We start from the raw sequence: 20,294 nt of genomic DNA, 5'->3' as shown, positions 1-20,294 counted from the left end.
TAGTAATAGTAATAGTAGTAGTAGTAATACAGAAGGACCCTGAAGAAGCCGCGATAAAGCGCATTAATTTATCGCGACCCACCAGAGATCTTTTTCAAGGCGCATCGATCCGAGCAACAAGATTAGAAGCGCGAGCACGATGCTCCGGCACATCTCTAACGCACATTCTTACCTCCCTCGAAGTCTCCCTATTACTAACTACCACTACTACTACTACTATTACATCCTTCATGAGAAATAATCTTCAATAGTAGATAATATATTTGAAATCCCTCTTTATTATAATCCAATTCTTAATCCTAAATTCCCTTTTTACTTATCGGACCTATCCAGAGTTTCTCGCTATTGTCCTTCGAATCGATCGGAAAATTTGAAAAGTACGGCTGACTGATTATTAACTAACTGCTTGACTGACTGCCACGAGAATCTATCCAAAATAAGTAATAGAAGAAGAAATGAGACGAATTTCAATAGAATGAAACGATCCATTTTTTTTCATATAAAATAAAATAATAATAATAATAATAATAATAATAATAATAAAGTTAACGGCGCAGACACGAGGAGGGAGCTAGGGAGGGTAGGGGGACGCGCGAGAAGACGACTATACGCTGAAAACGAAATCAATGTGAGCTAACAAGCTTGCGAGTTAGCAGTTAGTTAATTAAGTCGGCGTTATTGGATCATGGAAGCCAAGCGCCCCTTCCCTTCCTTCCTTCCTTCCTCGCGAGAAAGAAGGAGCCTCAGTCTTTTCCCCCTTTGCACTCCAGCGTGCTACTGCTGCTACTGCTGCTGCTGTTGCTGCTGTTGGTGGTGGCTTGCTCGTCGGTGCGGTGTTTGGGGACGCTGTTTATGGTGGTGGTGTTGCTGCTGCCTGCCTGCCTGCCTGCCTGCCTACCTGTCTGTTACTACTGCTACTGTTTTGGGGTGTTGTTGTTGGTTTGAGGAGCTTGTTGGTGGTACGTTCTCTTTATAGGAAACTCTCCTCCTACATGTTAGCTCTTAGTTAAACATTACAACCAACAGAAGCTCGTCGTACTAGTCAAGATCTAGTCTACGAACATCATTGCTAGACCTGACGCCTTAGGGCTTACGCGACTTGCTTGCTTGCTTGCTTGCTGGCTTGCTTGCTTCCTTCCTTGTGCAACTTGCTTACGCGACTTGCCAGACGTCTTAATTAAAAGTGAGTTGCCCCGAGTCGGTTAAGAGACCACTCTCGTTTCCCCTCTTACCGCTTGTACCCACCACCACCTCCTCACCCCTCTCCTTACTTCCTGCAATTGCATTCTCAAACCTTGAGAAACTTTTCATATTATTTTTCATACAATAATTTACTTATTACATACTTATTTCATATCATTGAGATAATGTCAGACATTTCGAAGTACCTACTACCCTTTAACCGAATCTTCCTCGTGTCAACTATACGAAAGAAAGAAAGAAAGAAAGAAAGAAAGAAGAAGAAGAAGGTGAAGAAGAAGAAATACGATGATCGAGTTGTGGTCTTCTCTCTTTCTTTCTTTCTCTCTTTCTCTTTTCTCTTCTTTACGTGTTCCACGGTACTCGTGTCTTCGAGGTGCCGGAACACGTGTTCCACGATATTTTGCGAGGACGCGTAGAAAAAGAGACGTGCGACGACGAGTGGTGAATCGAACGAAAAGGAAAACGACGACGAACCTTTGAAAGAAAGAAACAAATAAATAAAGAAAGAAATAAAAAGAGAAAGAGAGTACGTACGTACGTACGTACCTACCTACGTACGCGCGACCGTTTCCCTCGACGCTCGTGAACAAGTGGATAACAAAAACTACCAAACGACTAAGAAGTTCCTCCTCTTTCGGCCAGCTCGTATTTCTCCGATCGTTTCGTCCCTCCCACCCCACTCGATGAAATCCGTGATTCGCGTGAAAATTTTTCATCTAAAAAAGGAACTTAATATGAAAAGAAAGAAAGAAAAAGAAGTTGTTGTATTCGTCTACGATAAAACAAAGTCGGGAAGAAATAAAGAAAGAAAGCAAAAAAAAATAATAAAAGAAAGAGAGAGAAAGAGGAAATAAAAGATTAAAAAGCAAAGAAAAAGAGATCGATCGTAAAGAGAAGTTAAATGTTGCATGAGCTTCGAGGAAGAAGAAACCGAGCTGAGATTCCCGGTAGCGATTAAGCCCTCCGACGGAAATAACGTACGATCGAGGAACCTCGGTACGGATTTTTCGATCTGCAAACACAAAGATAAAGTGAGAGAGAGAGAGAGAGAGGGAAGAGAAAGCAACCAGGTAAAGCGCGACACCTTCGCGTCCTGTGGAATTCCATGGCGAATGCGAATGCGTTATCTGCCGAAAGGATCGATCTCCGGGCGTCTGTAAAAGGCTGACAAAGTAAAGACAAGAAGATGGACAAGGTGGTGCTGGTGATGATGGTGATGGTGGTGATGGTGGTGTGATGACGGTGGTGCTGATGGTGATGGTGGTGATGGTGGTGATGGTGGTGGTGGTGGTGGCGACAAGAAACCTTCGATTCTCCTCCTCGTCACCGGCTAAGGACGTCTCGAAACTTTTATTTTTCCTCCCCCTCCCCCTCCCCCTCCGCCGCAACTTTGATCGCATTAAAACACCCCTACTGCACACCTTTACTGTCTCGCGTGTATACTCGAATTTTCAATCCGTTCATCTAACTCCGATATATTTCCTTTTATCTATTGCTCCAAGCCTCGTATCGATAGAAATTGCAAAGAAGTGGGCCAGGGGGAGGGAGGAAAGTTGAAAAGAAAAGTCTCGTCAGTTGGCAAGAATTTAGAAACAAAGGATAGTCTCTTCCTTTGTCCACGCATCGGTTTATATAAGAAGAAATAAATATCGTCGAATCCTTTTGGAAGTTGGAAGAATTGCTGGAACTGGGCCGAAAACCCCCGATTGACCCCTTCCCCCTTCTTCCCCCTACCCCTTCCCCCTTCTTCCCCCTACCCCTTCTGTTTTATTCGTTGAACCTTCCTGGCACCGGTCTCGCTTCTTCCGAAGGATTTCGCGGGACTAACAACATTCCTTCTGCTTCACGAGATATCGACTTTTCCCACAGTCGTTATAAGGAAATTAAACCCTTTTCGAATACGAACCACCATCGTCCCATATATTCTACGATTATCTACGTGAATTCAATATATAATAAATTTAAATAAATTCTCTCGTGAAGAGAGAGAGAGAGAAAGATAAATAATGAATATGTTGAAATAGGTATTATTAAATAAATTACTTTCTCACGAATTCGCGTGTTTTTCCGTTCGTATCATTAAAAAGAGAGAAATAGATAAATCAAAGTATTCTACGATTATCGTGAATTTGAAGGAACAAATATTCCAAAGATATAATAAATCTAAATAAATTCTCCCCTAAAGACAGAGAGAGAGAGAGAGAGAGAGAAAATTAAATAATTAATATGTTGAAACATGTATTACTGATAAAGTTAGTTTCTCATGTATTCGCGTAAATCTTGACCGGATCGTGTATTTCCGTTCGCACCGTTAAAGAGAAAGAAGAAAGAAAGCAAGAAAGCAAAGGAGGTTGTGCATCGAAGTTGGGGAAAAAAAAAGAAGCGAGAAAAGGGGGGTGGGTAGGTTGAGAATTCAGGATCGTTAGCCAATTCATTTATTCGCGGTGGCTCCGACGCTCGTCCAGCATAATCCGTCGATTTGTCGGCGCGGCGTGTCCCGTGTAATGCCGCTTCTTGTCGCTTGTAATCGAACAGAGACAGAGACATACAGAAAGAAAGAGAAAGAAAGAGAGAGAGAGAGAAAACGAAGGATAAAACACGAGCGAGAGGTTAAGGCGAACAGAAAATACGCGTCGCGGTGACTATATGTGAACGACCGTAAGAAAAGCAAAGCACGCTCGTTGTTGATCGACCGACCAACTCTTTCTCTTTCTCTCTCTCTCTCTTTTACACACACACACACACAGACATTAGCTTTTACTAGTCGCTTTGTCCAGAGAGTCGCGAGTTTATTGGTACGACAGGGCGCTAAATTATTGATGCTCGACTGCACGCCATATCGAAAAAACAAGATGAAGAAGAACAAGAAGGAGGTGAAGCAAAAGGAGTAGGAGGAGGACGAGGAGGAGAAAGAAAGAGAGAGAGAGAAGGTGGAGTCGAGGGAGGAAAGGACGACTCGGCCGGCCCGTGATTTCAGAAAAAACTTTTTCGTGCTACTCGCCTCGACTTGTCCTCCTCCTCCTCCTCCTCCTCCTCCTCCTTCCATTATTTCTTTCTTCTCGTTCTCGTCTCTCATTTCCATCCTCATCCGAGTTTTCTCCCCGTCCCCAGCCCCCTTACCACCCCCCTGTCTCTCACTCTGTCGCGCGCTAACGCATCATCCAAGAGGGGGAACGCAGCAGAACTCGCGCTCTCTTTAAAAGGGTAAGAAGAAGGTTGGAACAGAGAGAAAAGAGAGAGAGAGAGAGAAGGTTGTCCGAGCTACGCTTTGTGGGAAAGATTTCGCGCGCGAAACTAATGAGAGCAAAGAAAGAGAGAGATAGGAAGCTTTTTTTAAACGGATCAACGAGAATAGGAGAGAGAGAAAGAGAGAGAGAGAGAGAGAAGTCTTCGTGTTACTTCATTATTCCCTACGACTCTTTGAGAAACGATCGATCTTCCCAACAAGACCAACAATTTCTACTCGAATTCTCGTTTTCCCTTCACAAAGAGACGTTTTCTTTCTCTCTTCCGACGCTTTTTTTGAAAGAAAGACATTGGCGAAATATACTCGCGACTTGGAAAAACTAGACTCCCGAGACTTTGAACGATGATCCGATTAAAGAGAGAAAGTGTGAGAGAAAAGGAGAGAGAAAGAGAGAGAGAGAGAAAGCTTTTCGTGCCGGTGAAGCTTATCAACTGCGTGGTAAAGAATGGATGAAGGAAGGAACGTCGCAAGAAACGAGATTAAAACAGTCTCCCCGTAATAGTTCGAACGATAAACGATAAAATAATATAATCAATAAGAAGAAGAAGAAGAAGAGGAAGAAGAAGAAGAAGGAGAAAGTAATCGTGTAAAGTATAAATAAAATAAATGAAAATGATTTGTTGTGAAATGATCAAGAAATATCGTATTACGTAAAGGTAATATCCAACTATAGTTACTCTTCTATGTATAATAAAAAAAAAAAAGCTCATATAAGAGAGAGTTGTATCGATGAACATGTGGATCCGCATACACGTTAAATAATCTTACGTAATCCTCGGGATCCGATAAATGGGATATGTACCCACCACCTACGATGTTTCCGTAGCCCCACAAGTACCCCGCATGACCATGGGTCGTTGTAGACCTCCGTTCGTTCGTTCGTTCGCTGAAGTATCTATACTAACCGATATAGAACGTTGAATTATTTTACTTTACTCGACAGTCGACCGATTACAAACTAACATTGAAATAATAAACGTTAATATTCAATAGATTTCACAAGTACGATTGATAATGAAATAATCGTAGTAACTGTTTATCCCGTAGTTTGATTTAGAAAGAAAAATCAAGAAAAAAAAAAAACAAGAAATGTTTATATCTGTAATCTCGTGGATGTAACCACGCAAATCGGTTTTCCGAATACATCTCGTATCGTTGAAATCGTGTAAGTTTTCGGGAGGAAGGCAAGCTGCTAATTAACGATTACCTCTCGTTCACGCGGTACTCTCGAGAATGAATATAATTAGCACTCGGCTTTGTGATGGAAGCGCAGCAAAAGCTTCTTCGTCGTCGTCGTCGTCGTCGTTGTCGTCGTTGTCGTCATAGTCATAGTCATAGTCGTCGGTGACGGTGGCGACGGCAAAGTCACTTAAAAATATTCCAAGTACGTTCGAAGAGTCATCCTCTCCGAGGGCGGCCGATGCGACACGGTCCTCTCTACGCATCGACGAATCATCGAGTGCCGTAGTACGTGCACCACTCTGAAAACCGCTTCGTCGTCGACTACTTCGAGTAATCGCGAAACCTTTCTTCTCTCTTTGCCAATGTTTTACATATTTTTTTCCCCGGATACCAATGAATTAGTATTTCGATACCATTTTGCCATCCCCCCTCTCCCCTCTACCCCTCTTCCCCCCTGTCCCCGTCAACCGAACCCTACTATACTTCCATCTAATTTCATATTTATTCATTATTTATTCATTATTATTCATTCATTTTCTAATCGGTTGATAGAGAAACGAAGAAATTACTTAAATGGACGATTACGATTACGACAGAAGAGGAAGATCTGCTGGTGGTGATGGTGGTGGTGGTGGTGGAAGACGTGCCGGCAAATACCGTGACCCCAACGACAATTACGATGACGATGATTTTGATATACGAGAAAAAAGTGCACCTGGTGGTGGTGGTAGTGGTGGTGGTGGTGGTGGTCAGGGTACTCTTCAACGATTGGACAGCATACAAGATCCGGAAAAAAGATATGTTCTCAAGGATGTTATTGGTTCCGGAGTTTGCGGTGACGTTTACGAAGCGATCGATCAACAAGCTGGTAAAATAAACACGTTCTTTCTTTCGTTCTTTTTCTTTTTTTTTTTTTTTTCCTGTTAAAAATTACAATTTTGTGTATTAATAATCATATTATGAATTTGGATTACAGGCAACAAAAAGGTTGCGATTAAAATACAAAAGCTTACACCGGAAACACAGGCCTTGATCGTAGAGGAGTACAGAGTTTTGCGAGATTTTGCTGGACATTCGAACCTTCCTGACTTCTATGGGATTTATCGTAGAAGATCTGGAAAGAAAACGGAATACGATCAGATATGGTTCGTCATGGAGGTGAATCATTTATTCTTCTTTTTTATTTTATCTTCGTATACAATTTGCGCATCCTCGTTAAAAAACCACATTTGCATCGTAGCTTCGAATAAACGACTAATTTCATTAATTAAAAACACTCGACTGACAATCGAGCCGTATCACGTACAAACGCATTGTATCTCTTAACTCGTATTATTTATTTATTTTTAATTTTTCGTTTAAATTAGAAATACCAACCACACAACCGTTATAGACAATCAGAAACGTTTGAACAATAATTAATTGGATCAGATGTTCTGAATATTAAATTTTATTTTTACGAAACGTTTGAACACTTTCCAAGAAATTATTTCGATACTTTTGTTTTCGAACAAACCAGTAAAACGTAGGCCATTCTTTCGGACACACAATCATGATTTATATTTTGATTAAAAAATTTACTTAAGACAGTAGATTTATCATAGTTCAAAACTAACAACTTTGATTTTTGATTTTGACGAAAATCAGGCTTGAAACTTTTCAACCTAGCCACACGTATTACGTTATTAAAAACCTAGAAGAAAACCGTTTAACAAATAATTCAAAATTTAGATTGAAACGTGTTAGACGTTATTAACCATCGATGATTTTCTCGCGAAGAAAATTTCTAACGCGTTTCTCTCTTTTCCTCTAGCGTCGTAAATTTTCTTTCTCTTCATTTCACCCTCTCTGGCAAGAGAAGGGGATCTTGCAAAGAGTGAAGGGGGGAAGAGAGGGAGGAGACAAGAGGGGACAAGGGGGGTCAAGGGGGTGAGGTGGGGGGGAGGAAGTGGAGAGTCGAGAGGTGAGGAAGAAAGGAAAGAAACGAGGCCAGAAGCGAGGTTCTCGGCGCGTATATACCCGTGCCTCGAGAGCAGAAGGCAATTTCAAGCATTTGAGACGGTCGAATACACGGATTATTTACGACACGCGTGGCCATTAAACAATCATTAAACTCGTTTGTGTGCGCAGGTGAGGCCTGGCATGTCGCTGCCCTAATTTACGGGCGGACCTCCACGGTGAAAACAAAAATATGATTACTTATCCTCGGATAAAGCTCGTCGGGTCAGTTAAGAAAGAAAGCGGCTTCTTGATCGATCGACGATATCCAAAAGCGAAAACATTTTACTTCTCCCTTTTACCAAGATTATTATAATAATGATGATGATGATGATGATGATGAACATCATACTTTTCTTCTTCATCTTCTTTTTCTTTCTAGCTTAGATACTTAAATGAAAGAATATAAACATTCGAGTGATAAAATAAAAAAGAAGAAGATGAAGAAGAAGAAAAAAGAAGGAAAGGAAAATCCTATGGCAATAGGAAGAGTAAAAGAAAAGAAAAAAAAGGGAAGATGATTAAGGGTTGAAAGTAATAGGGGAGGAATGAGAAAGGTAGAAAAAAAAAAGAAAAAAAAAAGAGAGATGATGCAGTTTACGCGCTCAACAGGATTTATCGCCGGTTGTATTTCATATCGTACGCAAGTCTTTACGAAGCTACGCGTGCTTGCACGAACGACGACGACTACGAAGATCATTGGTTGAATCGTTTCAACGTTTCTCTACGTAGAAAAAAAAAAAAAAAAAAGGCTAAGAAAATTTTCCGATTAATCGTCGACACTTTCTTTCTCTCGTTCGATTAAGAAACAATAATTCATTTTCTTACGGCTTGTTTTTCAAAATTTTATTACAAAAAATCGTTGTAGTTTATCCTTTGTTTTTTTTTTTATTTAATTTAACATCAGTTAAACGTAAGAACGAGAACGAGAAGAGATGGGAGTTCGAGGTGGAACGATTAACGCGCTATAAAAAGAAAAAGAAATAAAAGAAAAACACGTTAATTCTCGTGGATAGTCTCAGGTTGTCCAAATTACTTCCGCAATTACGTAGGTATTTCAATCACGGTTAGACGGGACCTTGGACTCTCGAATAGAGACACGATCTAAATGAACTACGAATTGAATTTTGCTTTTGTAATTTCTTTAAATGCCGTTAGATTAAAAATAACGTATATACGTATTACGTGGACGAACGTGTATGTGTTATGAGTGTAAATGTGGGTGTAAGTGGTAGACACGTGTACGTATAAGCGGTGTACGTGTCTCGATTCTAAACGTTACTTCACAATTTTGCATTTATTTCTTTATACCTCGTCTACCTTTCCTTCTTTTCTTTTTCTTTTTTTCAGCTTTGCGAAGGTGGATCAGTAATGGACTTGGTGAGAGGTCTCATCGCTTCGAATAAAAAAATGCGCGAGGAACACATCGCTTATATCCTTAAAGAGGTAATCAAGGTAAGCCGAACAAAGTTAAACGATATTATCTGTAAATAGAGAGAGAGAGAGAGAGAGAGAGAATGAACGATAGACTAAAGTTCTTCAGCAAACTGATTATTGTGAGACAACTTCGCGAAAGATATAAACTCGATCGGCTAAAGTCTACTACCTTCGAGCATAAATCGCAAATAAGACAGCCGAGATAGCTCGCTAATTAAGCACCTCGCGAACCAAAGGCTCCCTGCCTTCTTTCTTTCTTTCTTTCTTTATTTCTTTCTTTTTTTCTTTCTTTTATCCGCTCGTATCCTTCTTCTTTCTATACCTGAATCGCGAAATAAAAAGAAACTTGAATTCTCTCTCGGAATCTCTTACGATCGGTAAACGACGTAACAGAAAACCCTTCCTGACTTCTCTTACTTTCCATCTTTACGTACACTTCTTTCTACAAAAGAATAAAATAAAGACAATTATTTTTTTTTTTATCGAGATCACTAACACTGCAGCCAACACTTGTGAAGATTTTTAATTAACGTCGTGTAAGAAAATAAAAAAGAAATTTAATTATAATATACAGATCTCAATTATATTATTTCTATTAGAGAAATAATTGCAATGATATAGATATAATAAATTTTATGGTTCCTTTCATATTCATAAATAAAAATTGAAGGGAAGAAAAAAGTGTGAATTATTGGAAATTCGAATTGAAAAAAATCGAAACAAAAATAATTTCCACGGAATCGAATAAATAAGGAATAGAAAAGTAAGTATTGAGTATTGAAATACAAGGATTAGATCTAAGGAACATTGGAAACTATCATTTACCGTAACAACCGAATAGAAACCATGAGATCCGAGGGCAAGGATTTACAATGACACGATCTTATGATGTATAATTAACAGCTGAGGTAGATCGTTTAAGTTCGTACGTACGTACGAGAACGACCCTTTAAAGTCATACTTTGCGCAGGAAACGTATTGAAAAAAAAAAAAAAAAAAAAGAAAAAGAAAAAAGAGAGACAAGAAAAAGTAAGAAAATCAAAGTGAAACGATAAAAATACGAAAAAGCTTGGAAAAACGTAAGGTCGCAGGATACACGGACTAGTGGCACGCCACATTTAAACGCCTATTTCCGTTTGGAATCGTTTTACGCGCAATGTGTGGTCCTTGTCTTACCTCTCCAATCGTTTCCTATTTTTTTTTTTTTTTAACTAACGCGAATGGGGTATACTAATTGTAAGAATTTATTTTGTATTTAGTATAACTACTCACAATATATTATTCGCGTACGTTAAACGTCCAAACGTTTTTCCGTCAAACTCGGAAGCGCAACGGATGCGGTATTTGGGAGGTCTCTCTCTCTCTCTCTTTCTCTTTCTCTCTCTTACTTTCTCTTTAGTTTCCATCTCGCGAAATATTTCTTGGCACGGTAGCGATTCGAGCACGCTCGTCGCTCGTACGGTAAATCAGACCACGCTGACGTTTAATACCGGCAAATTACACGTGAAACAAATGGCCGCGAAAAAGTTGAACCCTTACTCCTCGATTCCTCTATGAAAACGCGAAAGAAATTTTTTACATTTACATTCTCTGTCCATCGTAGAAAAACGATTCCCTTCCTCCTCCTCCTTCTCCTTCTTCCTCCCTCCACCAAAGTACGACGACGTAACGTTATAAAACGCGTTTTATTTATTACACGTATCATCTTTCTACCGTTGTTATTACCTCGTTATTATTTGCAAAATATTCTTATCGTATTTTCTAATCTATCATTGTATAACTCTTCTTTCTTATATAGAATATACATAGAAATAAAAATCGATATAAATAATAATAATGATTGAAAGAAAAATATGATCAACCGAAGATAATTAGATAATTTTTCTCAAAACTAATACGAAATCAAACCGATGGAGTCGAGTATTAATGATTTCATGCGCATGCCAACTTCACAATCCTCTCTCTCTCTCTCTCTCTCTCTCATTCTAACTGGCATCGCTTGTTACGCAGCCAGAGAGACGGCAGGCCGCAAATTATAGATCGTTCAATTTGCAGTAAATCTATAAAGAGGATTCTCGAGAGGCGCCAAAGATGCCGCGTACCAAAGCTCGCCATTCTCTTCCCCCCTACCCACCCACCCCCTTTCTCCTACTCCTTTTTCTTTTCTTCTTATTCTTATTCGTTCTCCTACCTAATTACTATTAATCAATTTTTCAGGCATTGATACACCTACACGAAAACAATATTATTCATCGTGACGTACGTGGCAGCAACATATTATTGACGAAAGAGGGCGAAATAAGGCTCGTTGATTTTGGATTATCGAAAATGATTAAAGGAGAATTAGGTAAAAGAAATACTTGCATTGGTTCGCCGAATTGGATGGCACCGGAAATGGTTACCAGTAAGGCTGCTGGTTCCGATAGCGGATACGGAAGTCGTGCCGATGTTTGGGCTGTTGGTATCACTGCGATCGAATTGGCTGATGGTAAACCACCCTTTCAAGATATGCATCCAACTCGTGCATTGTTCCAAATCGTTCGTAATCCACCGCCGACTCTCTACAGACAATCCAATTGGACGCAAAATTTCAACGATTTTATTTCAGAGTACGTTGAAATTATTTTTCTTTTTCTTTTTCTTTTCTATGAATAATTGCATTAATTGTTAAATAGAATAATATTGCTGATATTCGATTAATTTCTATAAATATCTTTTTGCAAAGAGAGTTTTGATAGTTTAAATAAATTAAAAATATGATATCAACTACGCAAACGATTTAATATATATGTTCATTTAAATTTGTTTTTTCCTTATATAGGATATATTTTATGTTTGAAAAAAAAAATAAATCTGGAAAAGAAAACGTAGAAACAATCGTTCGATAAAATTATGCGTTAAAAATGCATTGGAATAGGAGTTAATTAAATTATTTATAAGTTTAAATGTGTAATAATAGATTAAAAAAATATTTTAATTACCTTAACTGAATCTAAATTTGAAGAAAAGGTGTTTAATATTCTCGGCTTCGTCGTAGTACACGTCTTCGCTGTTTGTCTGTTGGAAACAGACTGAAAGCAGAGAAAATAGGTCGAGTATTTAAAAACAAATTGTAAACATCACAGAGGACAACTTATACTAACGTATAAACGAACTAATGCGTTAGTCGTTCGAATGATATTGTAACGAACGCATGCTCCTAAGAATTTGTAAACAAAATTTTTTGTATACATTGAACGCTTGCGCTGACGTTGCTCGTCTTACGAAGAAACAAATATCGATTTTTCAATTTATTTTTACACAGAGTGATCGTTGAATCTGATTTTTTTGCACGGAACGTTATCATTACGTTTTCTTTTTTTCTTTTCTATAGAAATTATACAAATGCAGAAAATAATGAACAATGACGAGTAATTAAAAATTGATCCAAAATTATATATTATATTTTCGCAGATGTTTAGAAAAAAATCCTGACAACAGACCGTTCATGGCCGAAATCATCGAACATCCATTTTTAGCGGAATTACCGGAAAACGATTATTTGGTAGATTGTTTTTTTATTTCCCATTAAAATTTCAAAAAACAATTCAATCGACGATTATAATTTACGTTTTGTTCTAATCGGGTATAGCTGGCACAAGAAATAAAAGCATTGGCTATGGACGCTTTGGAAAAGGGTAAAGAAGGTAGACAACCGGAAACGATCGTTCGTAAAAATTTGTTAAAGGTATAAAATTAATGAAATTAAAAAAAAAAAAAGTATAACTTCAAAAAGTGATATTCTATGCACTTTGAATTTATTTTGATTAGACGCATCAAACCAAACCACCGGAAGCTATGTTCACGGAGGATCTAGCGGCTCTCGAAGTTTTAACGGAGGATGCAATATTGGACGAGTTGCAGGAAAGATTGCAACAAGGCCACTTTCATACATTTGTCGGGGACGTTCTTTTGATACTGAATCCTAACGAGAGACACGACATTTATGGACCGCATGTAAGAAAAATAATAAAATATATCTAAACGCATTAATAATCTAATTGACATTGATTTTGATTTAGGATCATACCAAATATCAATGCAAATCTCGTTCGGATAATGCACCGCACGTTTATTCGGTAGCAGATAGCGCTTATCAAGACGTACTTCATAACGAGGAACCCCAACACATTTTATTTTCTGGCGAAAGTAATTCGGGAAAAACGACCAACATGTTGTATGCCATAGAACACCTAATGTTCCTTGGAAAGGCGAGTATAATTATTTACGAAATATCAAGATTAGATTCAATACGATCATTTACATTAATCTAGAGCTTGCAAGACACCGGATCGAGATTGTTGCGTGCTTTGAAAGTGATTCATGTATTCAGCAACGCTGCTACACCCCTCAATCCAAATTCAACGAGATGCGTGCTGCAAATCCAAACGACTTATGGTTCCTCTGGGAAAGCATCCGGAGCAATATTCTGGCTTTATCAATTGGAAAAATGGCGAGTTTCTACTCGTGACAGGTACGTGTATTAATTGTTTTCAAATGAAACGAATAAAATCAGCTTTAAACAAAATCTTCAATCGGTGTCCGATTGTTGCATGAACGATTATTTTATGGGTCGCTAGTTACGAAAATGTTAAATAATTTGAAAATAGGATCTAAATTATGTAACCATCTTAATGATATTATTTTCAATTAGAAATAATAATAATTTCGATTGAAAGAGCTTACAAACCTATATAGCCTGTTCAATCTAGTGTCCCTGTTATCTACTACCACTCCAACTTCCAACGTAGAATGGGTTGATACTTCACAGGCTTCGTAGTAAACGTCGAGAAACCCGGTTCGATTTGCAGAAGCCTAAACATTTATAAAACTTCAGTTATCGAATATTAAATTGACTTAATTATTCAATTTCAGGAATCAATCGAATTTTCATATATTTTATTATTTTTACGACGGCCTCGATGCGGCCGGAAAATTAAGAAACTATAATCTTCCGAGTGGTAGAAGAATGCGTTATCTACGAATAAGCGACAAGGGTAACGAAAGGAAACGATCTTTCAAAGTTAGGAACGATCCCGATGGAAACGTGACCAGATTTGGTGTTATGAAAGAAAATTTGAAGATCATGGAAATGGAAGAATACTGCGACACGTTGTGGAAAATATTAGCCGCCATTTTGTTGCTCGGAGAAATACGATTCGTCGAGGGTAGCAATGGCGTTGCTGAAATGGACAGCAACGAAATAGCAAACAGAGGTAACGAAATTTATTATTCGTTTATTTGAAATCGACGAATTTGAGAACTGTGACATTTCGTTTATTTATCTACGTACAAATTTTCAGTCGCGGAGTTGCTCGATTTGGATCCCAAAAAATTTTCTTGGGCTTTAATGAACTATTGCTTGATCAGAAAAGGTGCAGCCATTCGTAAAAAACATACCTGCGAGGAAGCAAGAGAAGCAAGGGATGTATTAGCGAATAAGATTTATCAACGATTAGTTGATTGGTTAATTAACACGATAAACCTCAAGTTCACGGTTACCCGTACTCTTTTGTAAGACACTCTCGAATTTGTTTAAACGATCCTTTCAATTTTCAATTAACTACGAATTCGTTTGATTTTTCATTACGTTTCAGTGGTGACAAATATTCCATAAGTGTTCTCGATCTTTTCGGTTTCGAATGTTTCGCGGTAAACCGCATCGAACAATTGTTCGTTAACACGACCAACGAACAAATGCAGTGTCATTACAATCAACGAATATTTGCATGGGAAATGGTGAGAATGATTTTAATTTACGATACACGTTACCGTACACGAACATTTGGATAAACGCACATTCTTACATAAAAATATCAATCCATTGTAATACAGTGTAAATGTAGTAGGTGTATCCAAAAGTTTATATCACATTTTTGGTTCTCATTTTTCAATTTATATAGCAAGAACAAGAAGAGGAGGAGATAACCATTCAAAAATTACATTTTGACGACAACAAAGAAGCGATAGATCAACTGATGGGAAAGGATACCGGATTGTTTCACATTATCGACGATGCTTCTAGACAATTACAGGATGTTCAATATATTTTTGAAAAGATCAAACAACGAATACAAGGGGCGCACATAAAACAGATAAGCTCACACGAATTTACCGTAGCTCATTATACCGGAAAACTCGTTTACGATGCCAGCGAGATCGCTGAAAAGAATCGCGACTTTGTCCCACCGGAAATGATTGAAACTTTGAGATTATCCTCGTTCGAAACGGTCAAACAAATGTTTACGAACAAATTAACGAAATCTGGTAATCTTACGATAGTGGTTGAAACACCGCAAAAAGAGGAAAAGAAAACGAATAAAAGTAAATGGGAAACTCTCATGCAAGAAACTACGAAGCTTAGGGTAAAAATATTTCATTCGTAACTTCAAAATGTTAATAGACAAATACGCTTTGTGACACATATGTAAATTAAATTTTTAAAAAAATTACTATTTTGTAATTAAAATACTATTTTATATCTAGAAATTCAATACTGCATCTAAGGGCCAATATTCCCAAACTCGTAAGATGAGAACCTGCGCGGCAACATTTCGATCATCGAGTTTAGAAATTTTGAAGAGCCTTTCGTTGGGTGGTGGAAGCGGTGGTGTGCACTTTGTCAGATGCATTCGTTCCGATCTCGAGGGTACACCACAAGGTTTCTATCGTGACGTAGTGAGACAACAAATCAGAGCACTAGCCGTATTAGACACTGCCAAGGCTAGACAACGAGGCTACCCTTACAGAATAACTTTTCAGGAATTTCTTCGAAGGTTCATCCTTCGTTTTTTTTTTATTCTCTTTCTTCTATTCTTCTTTTTTTTTGGTCTTTTTTATTAATTTAACAAAATAACGATTTGACGTTTCTTAACGCAGATACAAATTTTTGGCATTCGACTTCGACGAGAACGTAGAAATGACCAAGGACAATTGTCGATTGCTATTAGTGAGATTAAAAATGGAAGGATGGATAATCGGTAAAACTAAAGTATTTTTAAAATATTACAACGAGGAATATCTGTCGCGATTGTACGAGACCCAAGTGAAGAAAATCGTCAAAGTTCAATGCATGATGAGATCATTTTTGGCACGGAAAAATATCGCGACGAAGGTAGTTAATCTGAAGAAACAAACTGGTAGGTAAAAGATACGGTGAATAATAATATTATCAACAGATTTTTTTCTCAGCCAAATCTAACGGGTATTGTTTCAGTGAAGAAAGCGTCGATAAAGAAAAAGGAACCGTCGATAGAGTTGTCTCAAGAGGATGCAGCGTTGATTTTACAGAAAGGTAAGAAGAAGAGACAAGAAACAAAAGAGAGAGAGAGAGAGAGAAAAATTTGTCGAATGAAAAATATCTGACAATCCTGAAACAGCGTACAGGGGTCATGTTGTGAGGAAGGAAACTGCTCCGTTGCTGAAGGGGGAAATGGATCAGGAGACGAAGGACTTCATCAAATTCTACAGCAGCAAATGGAGATCGAAGACCATATTTCAAGTCCTCCTACATTACCGTGCAGCCCGCTTTCAAGACCTCGTGCATTTTTCGCAACAAGTGAGTCACAAACGATCTTAACAAAATTTATCGTTCACTTAAAACACCCAACACCCCTGTTCATAATAATTCTGAACACTTCATTTTGTTTCGAAGGTTCATTTGTTCAATCAAGCGATAGCGGTGACGCTAGAAGCGACGAATGAACGCATACCGTTAGATAAAATCGACCCAGGCATCAAAGCATCCGCATACCTAGGCCAGACCAAACCACCCCAAGTTCACAAGTTACCCTTCGACATTTATCGCGAAATGCCGTACTTCGATACGAGTTACATGAGCAATCCTACGGGGAAAAAGAAGAAGAAAACTGGGTGAGTTTGTAAAGTCTATAATTATTCTGCTTTTCCCCCACTCTAGTCTTCCCTTTGCGAGCAAAAATTGTCGTGTCGGATGATTCCATGTATAATGATTAACACTAGATTTACGGACTGAGCCAATTTGACTCATTACAACAATTTGTTTACCGCATACATATCTAACTTAAATATTATTTTTAAAAAACATATGTTGGTTCTTAGTTACTTAATTAAATATACGTAAATATTAATTCCTCCCTTTTACTCAATCCTCCATTCAAACAATGTTTGTAAGTCATTAGAAAAATACAAAAATTCAAAATCAAATATGTTACCTTCATATATGACACGAATATTTTTGCTTGCAATTGGTAAACGACACGCTCCAATTTTCTTTCTCACGCTTGCCTTTTTACGCCCGTAGCCCTCCGTTATTACATGTGTATGTGTACGTCCGTATCTGTGCCTGTGCCTGTGTCTGTGTCTTGTCCTAGTCTCTTCTCTGATCTTTATTCACGCGTACAAAAAAAAAAGAATCTTCTACGTTGCGTTGTATGACGTATGTCTCTATCGAAGATATGTGATCGTCTTCGATGGTGCTATTCCAACTGCTCGTTCACGCACAATGAATGCTACGTGAAGAATAAGTGAAGAATATAACAGTAAAAAAGCAGGCCAAGCACTTAACAAAATAATGTCAACAATTGAGTAAGCTTCTAATTCGCTAAAAACGTCGAAAACAGATCTCGTTTGTTAATCATTCGTACAATCGTTATCGATTATCCGATATAATTAAAGAAAGAGAGAAAGAAAGAAAGAAAGAAAGAAAGAGAGAGAGAGAAAGAGAGAAAGAACACGAACAGCTCTGTTTCTACTATAATATTGATTATTCATTAATTCTATTTAACAATAAATATCGATCGATCTCGCGTTTTCTTCGTCTCGCCAGAAGATTGAAAATATTTGTAACAACGATCGCGTAATATATTCTTCCGGTTTACCATTAGATAGATTATTGTTAGAAAAATCTTCGTGCATCTAAAAAGATAGAAACAATAATAATAATAATAATAATAATAATAATAATAAAAAAAGAAAGAAAGAAAGAACAGAAGAAAGAACAAATAGCAGTCCATCTCGCTCGAAGAGAGAGAAATCATTCTCGATCATCAATCTGTATGCATTTTTCAGACGTCGAGGTTCAAACGACGAATTCACCACATCGCGTGGTGCAACAACGCCCATCGGGCAGCGGGGGACAGAGTCTGATCAACACTCCGTTTTCCAGAGACCCGAATATCCCGGTCCGATGTCCACCGGAAGATTCAACAACCCGGCCGAAAATCAGCAACACCGGATTACACCAAGCCGCGATCGATCGTAGTCCTATTGGATCTTCTAACGCTCATAATCCTCGCTCAGTAAGTTCGATCATTCATTGATAACATTCTCAATGATTATTTCATCAACCTTTGGATTTTCATTTTGTAGAATAATTACGAGAATATCGGGTCGGTACGTTCTAAGAAACATGCACCCCCTCCTCCAATTCCGTACGGCCGAGTGTCACCAGCCCCGATACGCAACTACGATGTTCATCACAATACGGAAAGTCGAACCAGAAATAATTTAGATACCGGTAACGATTGGGAATTCGAAGACAAAGTTAATCGAAATACCAGTAGTGCCCTACCCAGCAATCGGTTCGTTCGTAACTTTATTATTCGTATTTCGTTTAGATAATCGATGTTAATGTTTAATCTACACTTTTCAGTCCTAATCCGATACAAGAGTTACAAATGTTGGGTCGTAGAAACAACAACGACGACGGCAGCGGTGGCGGGGACGATCAACCACCATTTAACTTTCAGGTGAGTGAAAAGAAAAAAAATGGAAGAAGATAACGCGAGGGATTAATACAAATAGATTTGTCTATAAGATGATAATTGATAATATTTGTTACAGGCCATGTTGAGAAAAACTCCTCATCAACGTGCCTCGATGAAACGTACCGCCATTTATGACAGTTACGTTCCTTCCCCATCACCTTACGGACGTCCGATCAGCCACGAGGATCAATACGAGTCCAATGTCGTTTACAGAAGCAGCGGAAGCCGAAGAGATTCCTCCGAATGGAGTCCCAACGAAATGATCAGAATGTCGGAAAAGTATGGTAGAGAAGGTGCATGGTCTGCTGGCGGGGATCGCAGCAACAATACTGGCGACGTTTCTGAAAGTATCACCACCGAACTTGCTCCTGGAATTGTCGTCGAAGGTTACGTCTCTGAACTCTAAATTCGAAAAAAAGAAAAAACAAAAAAAAAGAAAGAAAGACAGAGAGAAAGAGAGAGGAAAAATAGAAACAGAACAAATAGTTAATCACTTACAATCTATTCTTCTACTCAGGTATCTATAATTAATCGAAACTTTTTGATAAACCGACAATCACAATATTTTTTTTTTGATGTCGTAGTTCTATCGTATAACTTTGAACGAGCTACTACTGTTCACATAGATTTCGTGCAGAGTATCTGTCCGACGTACAAGTAACTTATTTAATTATTTAATTTCTTCAAAAGAACGTACCCCTTTCTCTCTCTCTCTTTCTCTTTCTCTTTCTCTCTCTCTCTCGTTTTTTTCAATACCTAAATATGTTCCAAGTTGCAGCAAATTAATTGAAGTATAAGATACAAAGAGAACATATTTCTAACGAGTTTTCGAATTATCCATTAGTTTTCATTCATAAAAGAAATACTAATGATTGATATAACACGTTATTGTGTATCTAGCACGGCTCGTTTCCATACCACCACCACCACCACCTGCCCCCACCCCCCTCGTTCACGTAACTTAATGAATCGTATTTGTCCTCTTCTTCTCGCGACCTCCGAAATAATCTTACCGACACACGCAAACTTTGATTTGTTTAACGGAACTGATTGCACGAAGCCACGAAGAAAGCGCACTTCATAATGCCCCCCCATTCGAGCGCAATTCCATGATCAATTTTATCGAATAATCATTTATATGAGCTATGATTAATCTTATCGATTACATAAGTATTATCGCTTGCAACGAATTATAAGCAACAATAAGTTTCGAATAATGTACGATTATTATATACGAGAACACAAAAAAGAAAATTAATTAAAAATAAATGAAAAAAAGAAAAAGAAATAAAAAAAGATATAAAAGAAAAAGTACTGTCATAATAAGCCCTTCTTAAAAAATCATTTCGTTCCTACCCACACAACGACAAACGAAATAATTTTTAATCCGAATATATAAATCGTGTATAATAATAAAAACAACTTATATACCTGGACAATTA

The 20,294-nt window shown here is 38.1% G+C and overlaps 1 protein-coding gene across 1 annotated transcript; it reads left to right on the top strand.

Annotated features, from left to right (window-relative positions):
* Window positions 1-678: 678 nt before the first annotated feature.
* LOC122523505 (neither inactivation nor afterpotential protein C) lies at window positions 679-19,852 on the top strand. Its single transcript, XM_043645279.1, has 23 exons — window positions 679-959; window positions 6,185-6,500; window positions 6,609-6,790; window positions 8,981-9,085; window positions 11,285-11,676; window positions 12,521-12,611; window positions 12,699-12,794; window positions 12,878-13,063; window positions 13,129-13,317; window positions 13,381-13,580; window positions 13,982-14,322; window positions 14,410-14,620; window positions 14,704-14,845; window positions 15,010-15,471; window positions 15,593-15,882; window positions 15,986-16,245; window positions 16,323-16,400; window positions 16,486-16,664; window positions 16,761-16,978; window positions 18,252-18,384; window positions 18,455-18,666; window positions 18,738-18,834; window positions 18,929-19,852. Exons 2-23 carry the CDS (start codon window positions 6,206-6,208, stop codon window positions 19,256-19,258), a joined length of 4,689 nt encoding a protein of 1,562 aa, XP_043501214.1. The 5' UTR covers window positions 679-959; window positions 6,185-6,205; the 3' UTR covers window positions 19,259-19,852.
* Window positions 19,853-20,294: the final 442 nt, after the last annotated feature.

The sequence above is a fragment of the Polistes fuscatus genome, unplaced genomic scaffold (assembly GCF_010416935.1).
Source record: "Polistes fuscatus isolate 324 unplaced genomic scaffold, CU_Pfus_HIC Scaffold6, whole genome shotgun sequence".
NCBI classification, from domain to species: domain Eukaryota; kingdom Metazoa; phylum Arthropoda; class Insecta; order Hymenoptera; family Vespidae; genus Polistes; species Polistes fuscatus.
The sequence above is the reverse complement of the archived record's forward strand: the minus strand, read 5'-3'. Positions and strand labels throughout refer to the sequence as shown.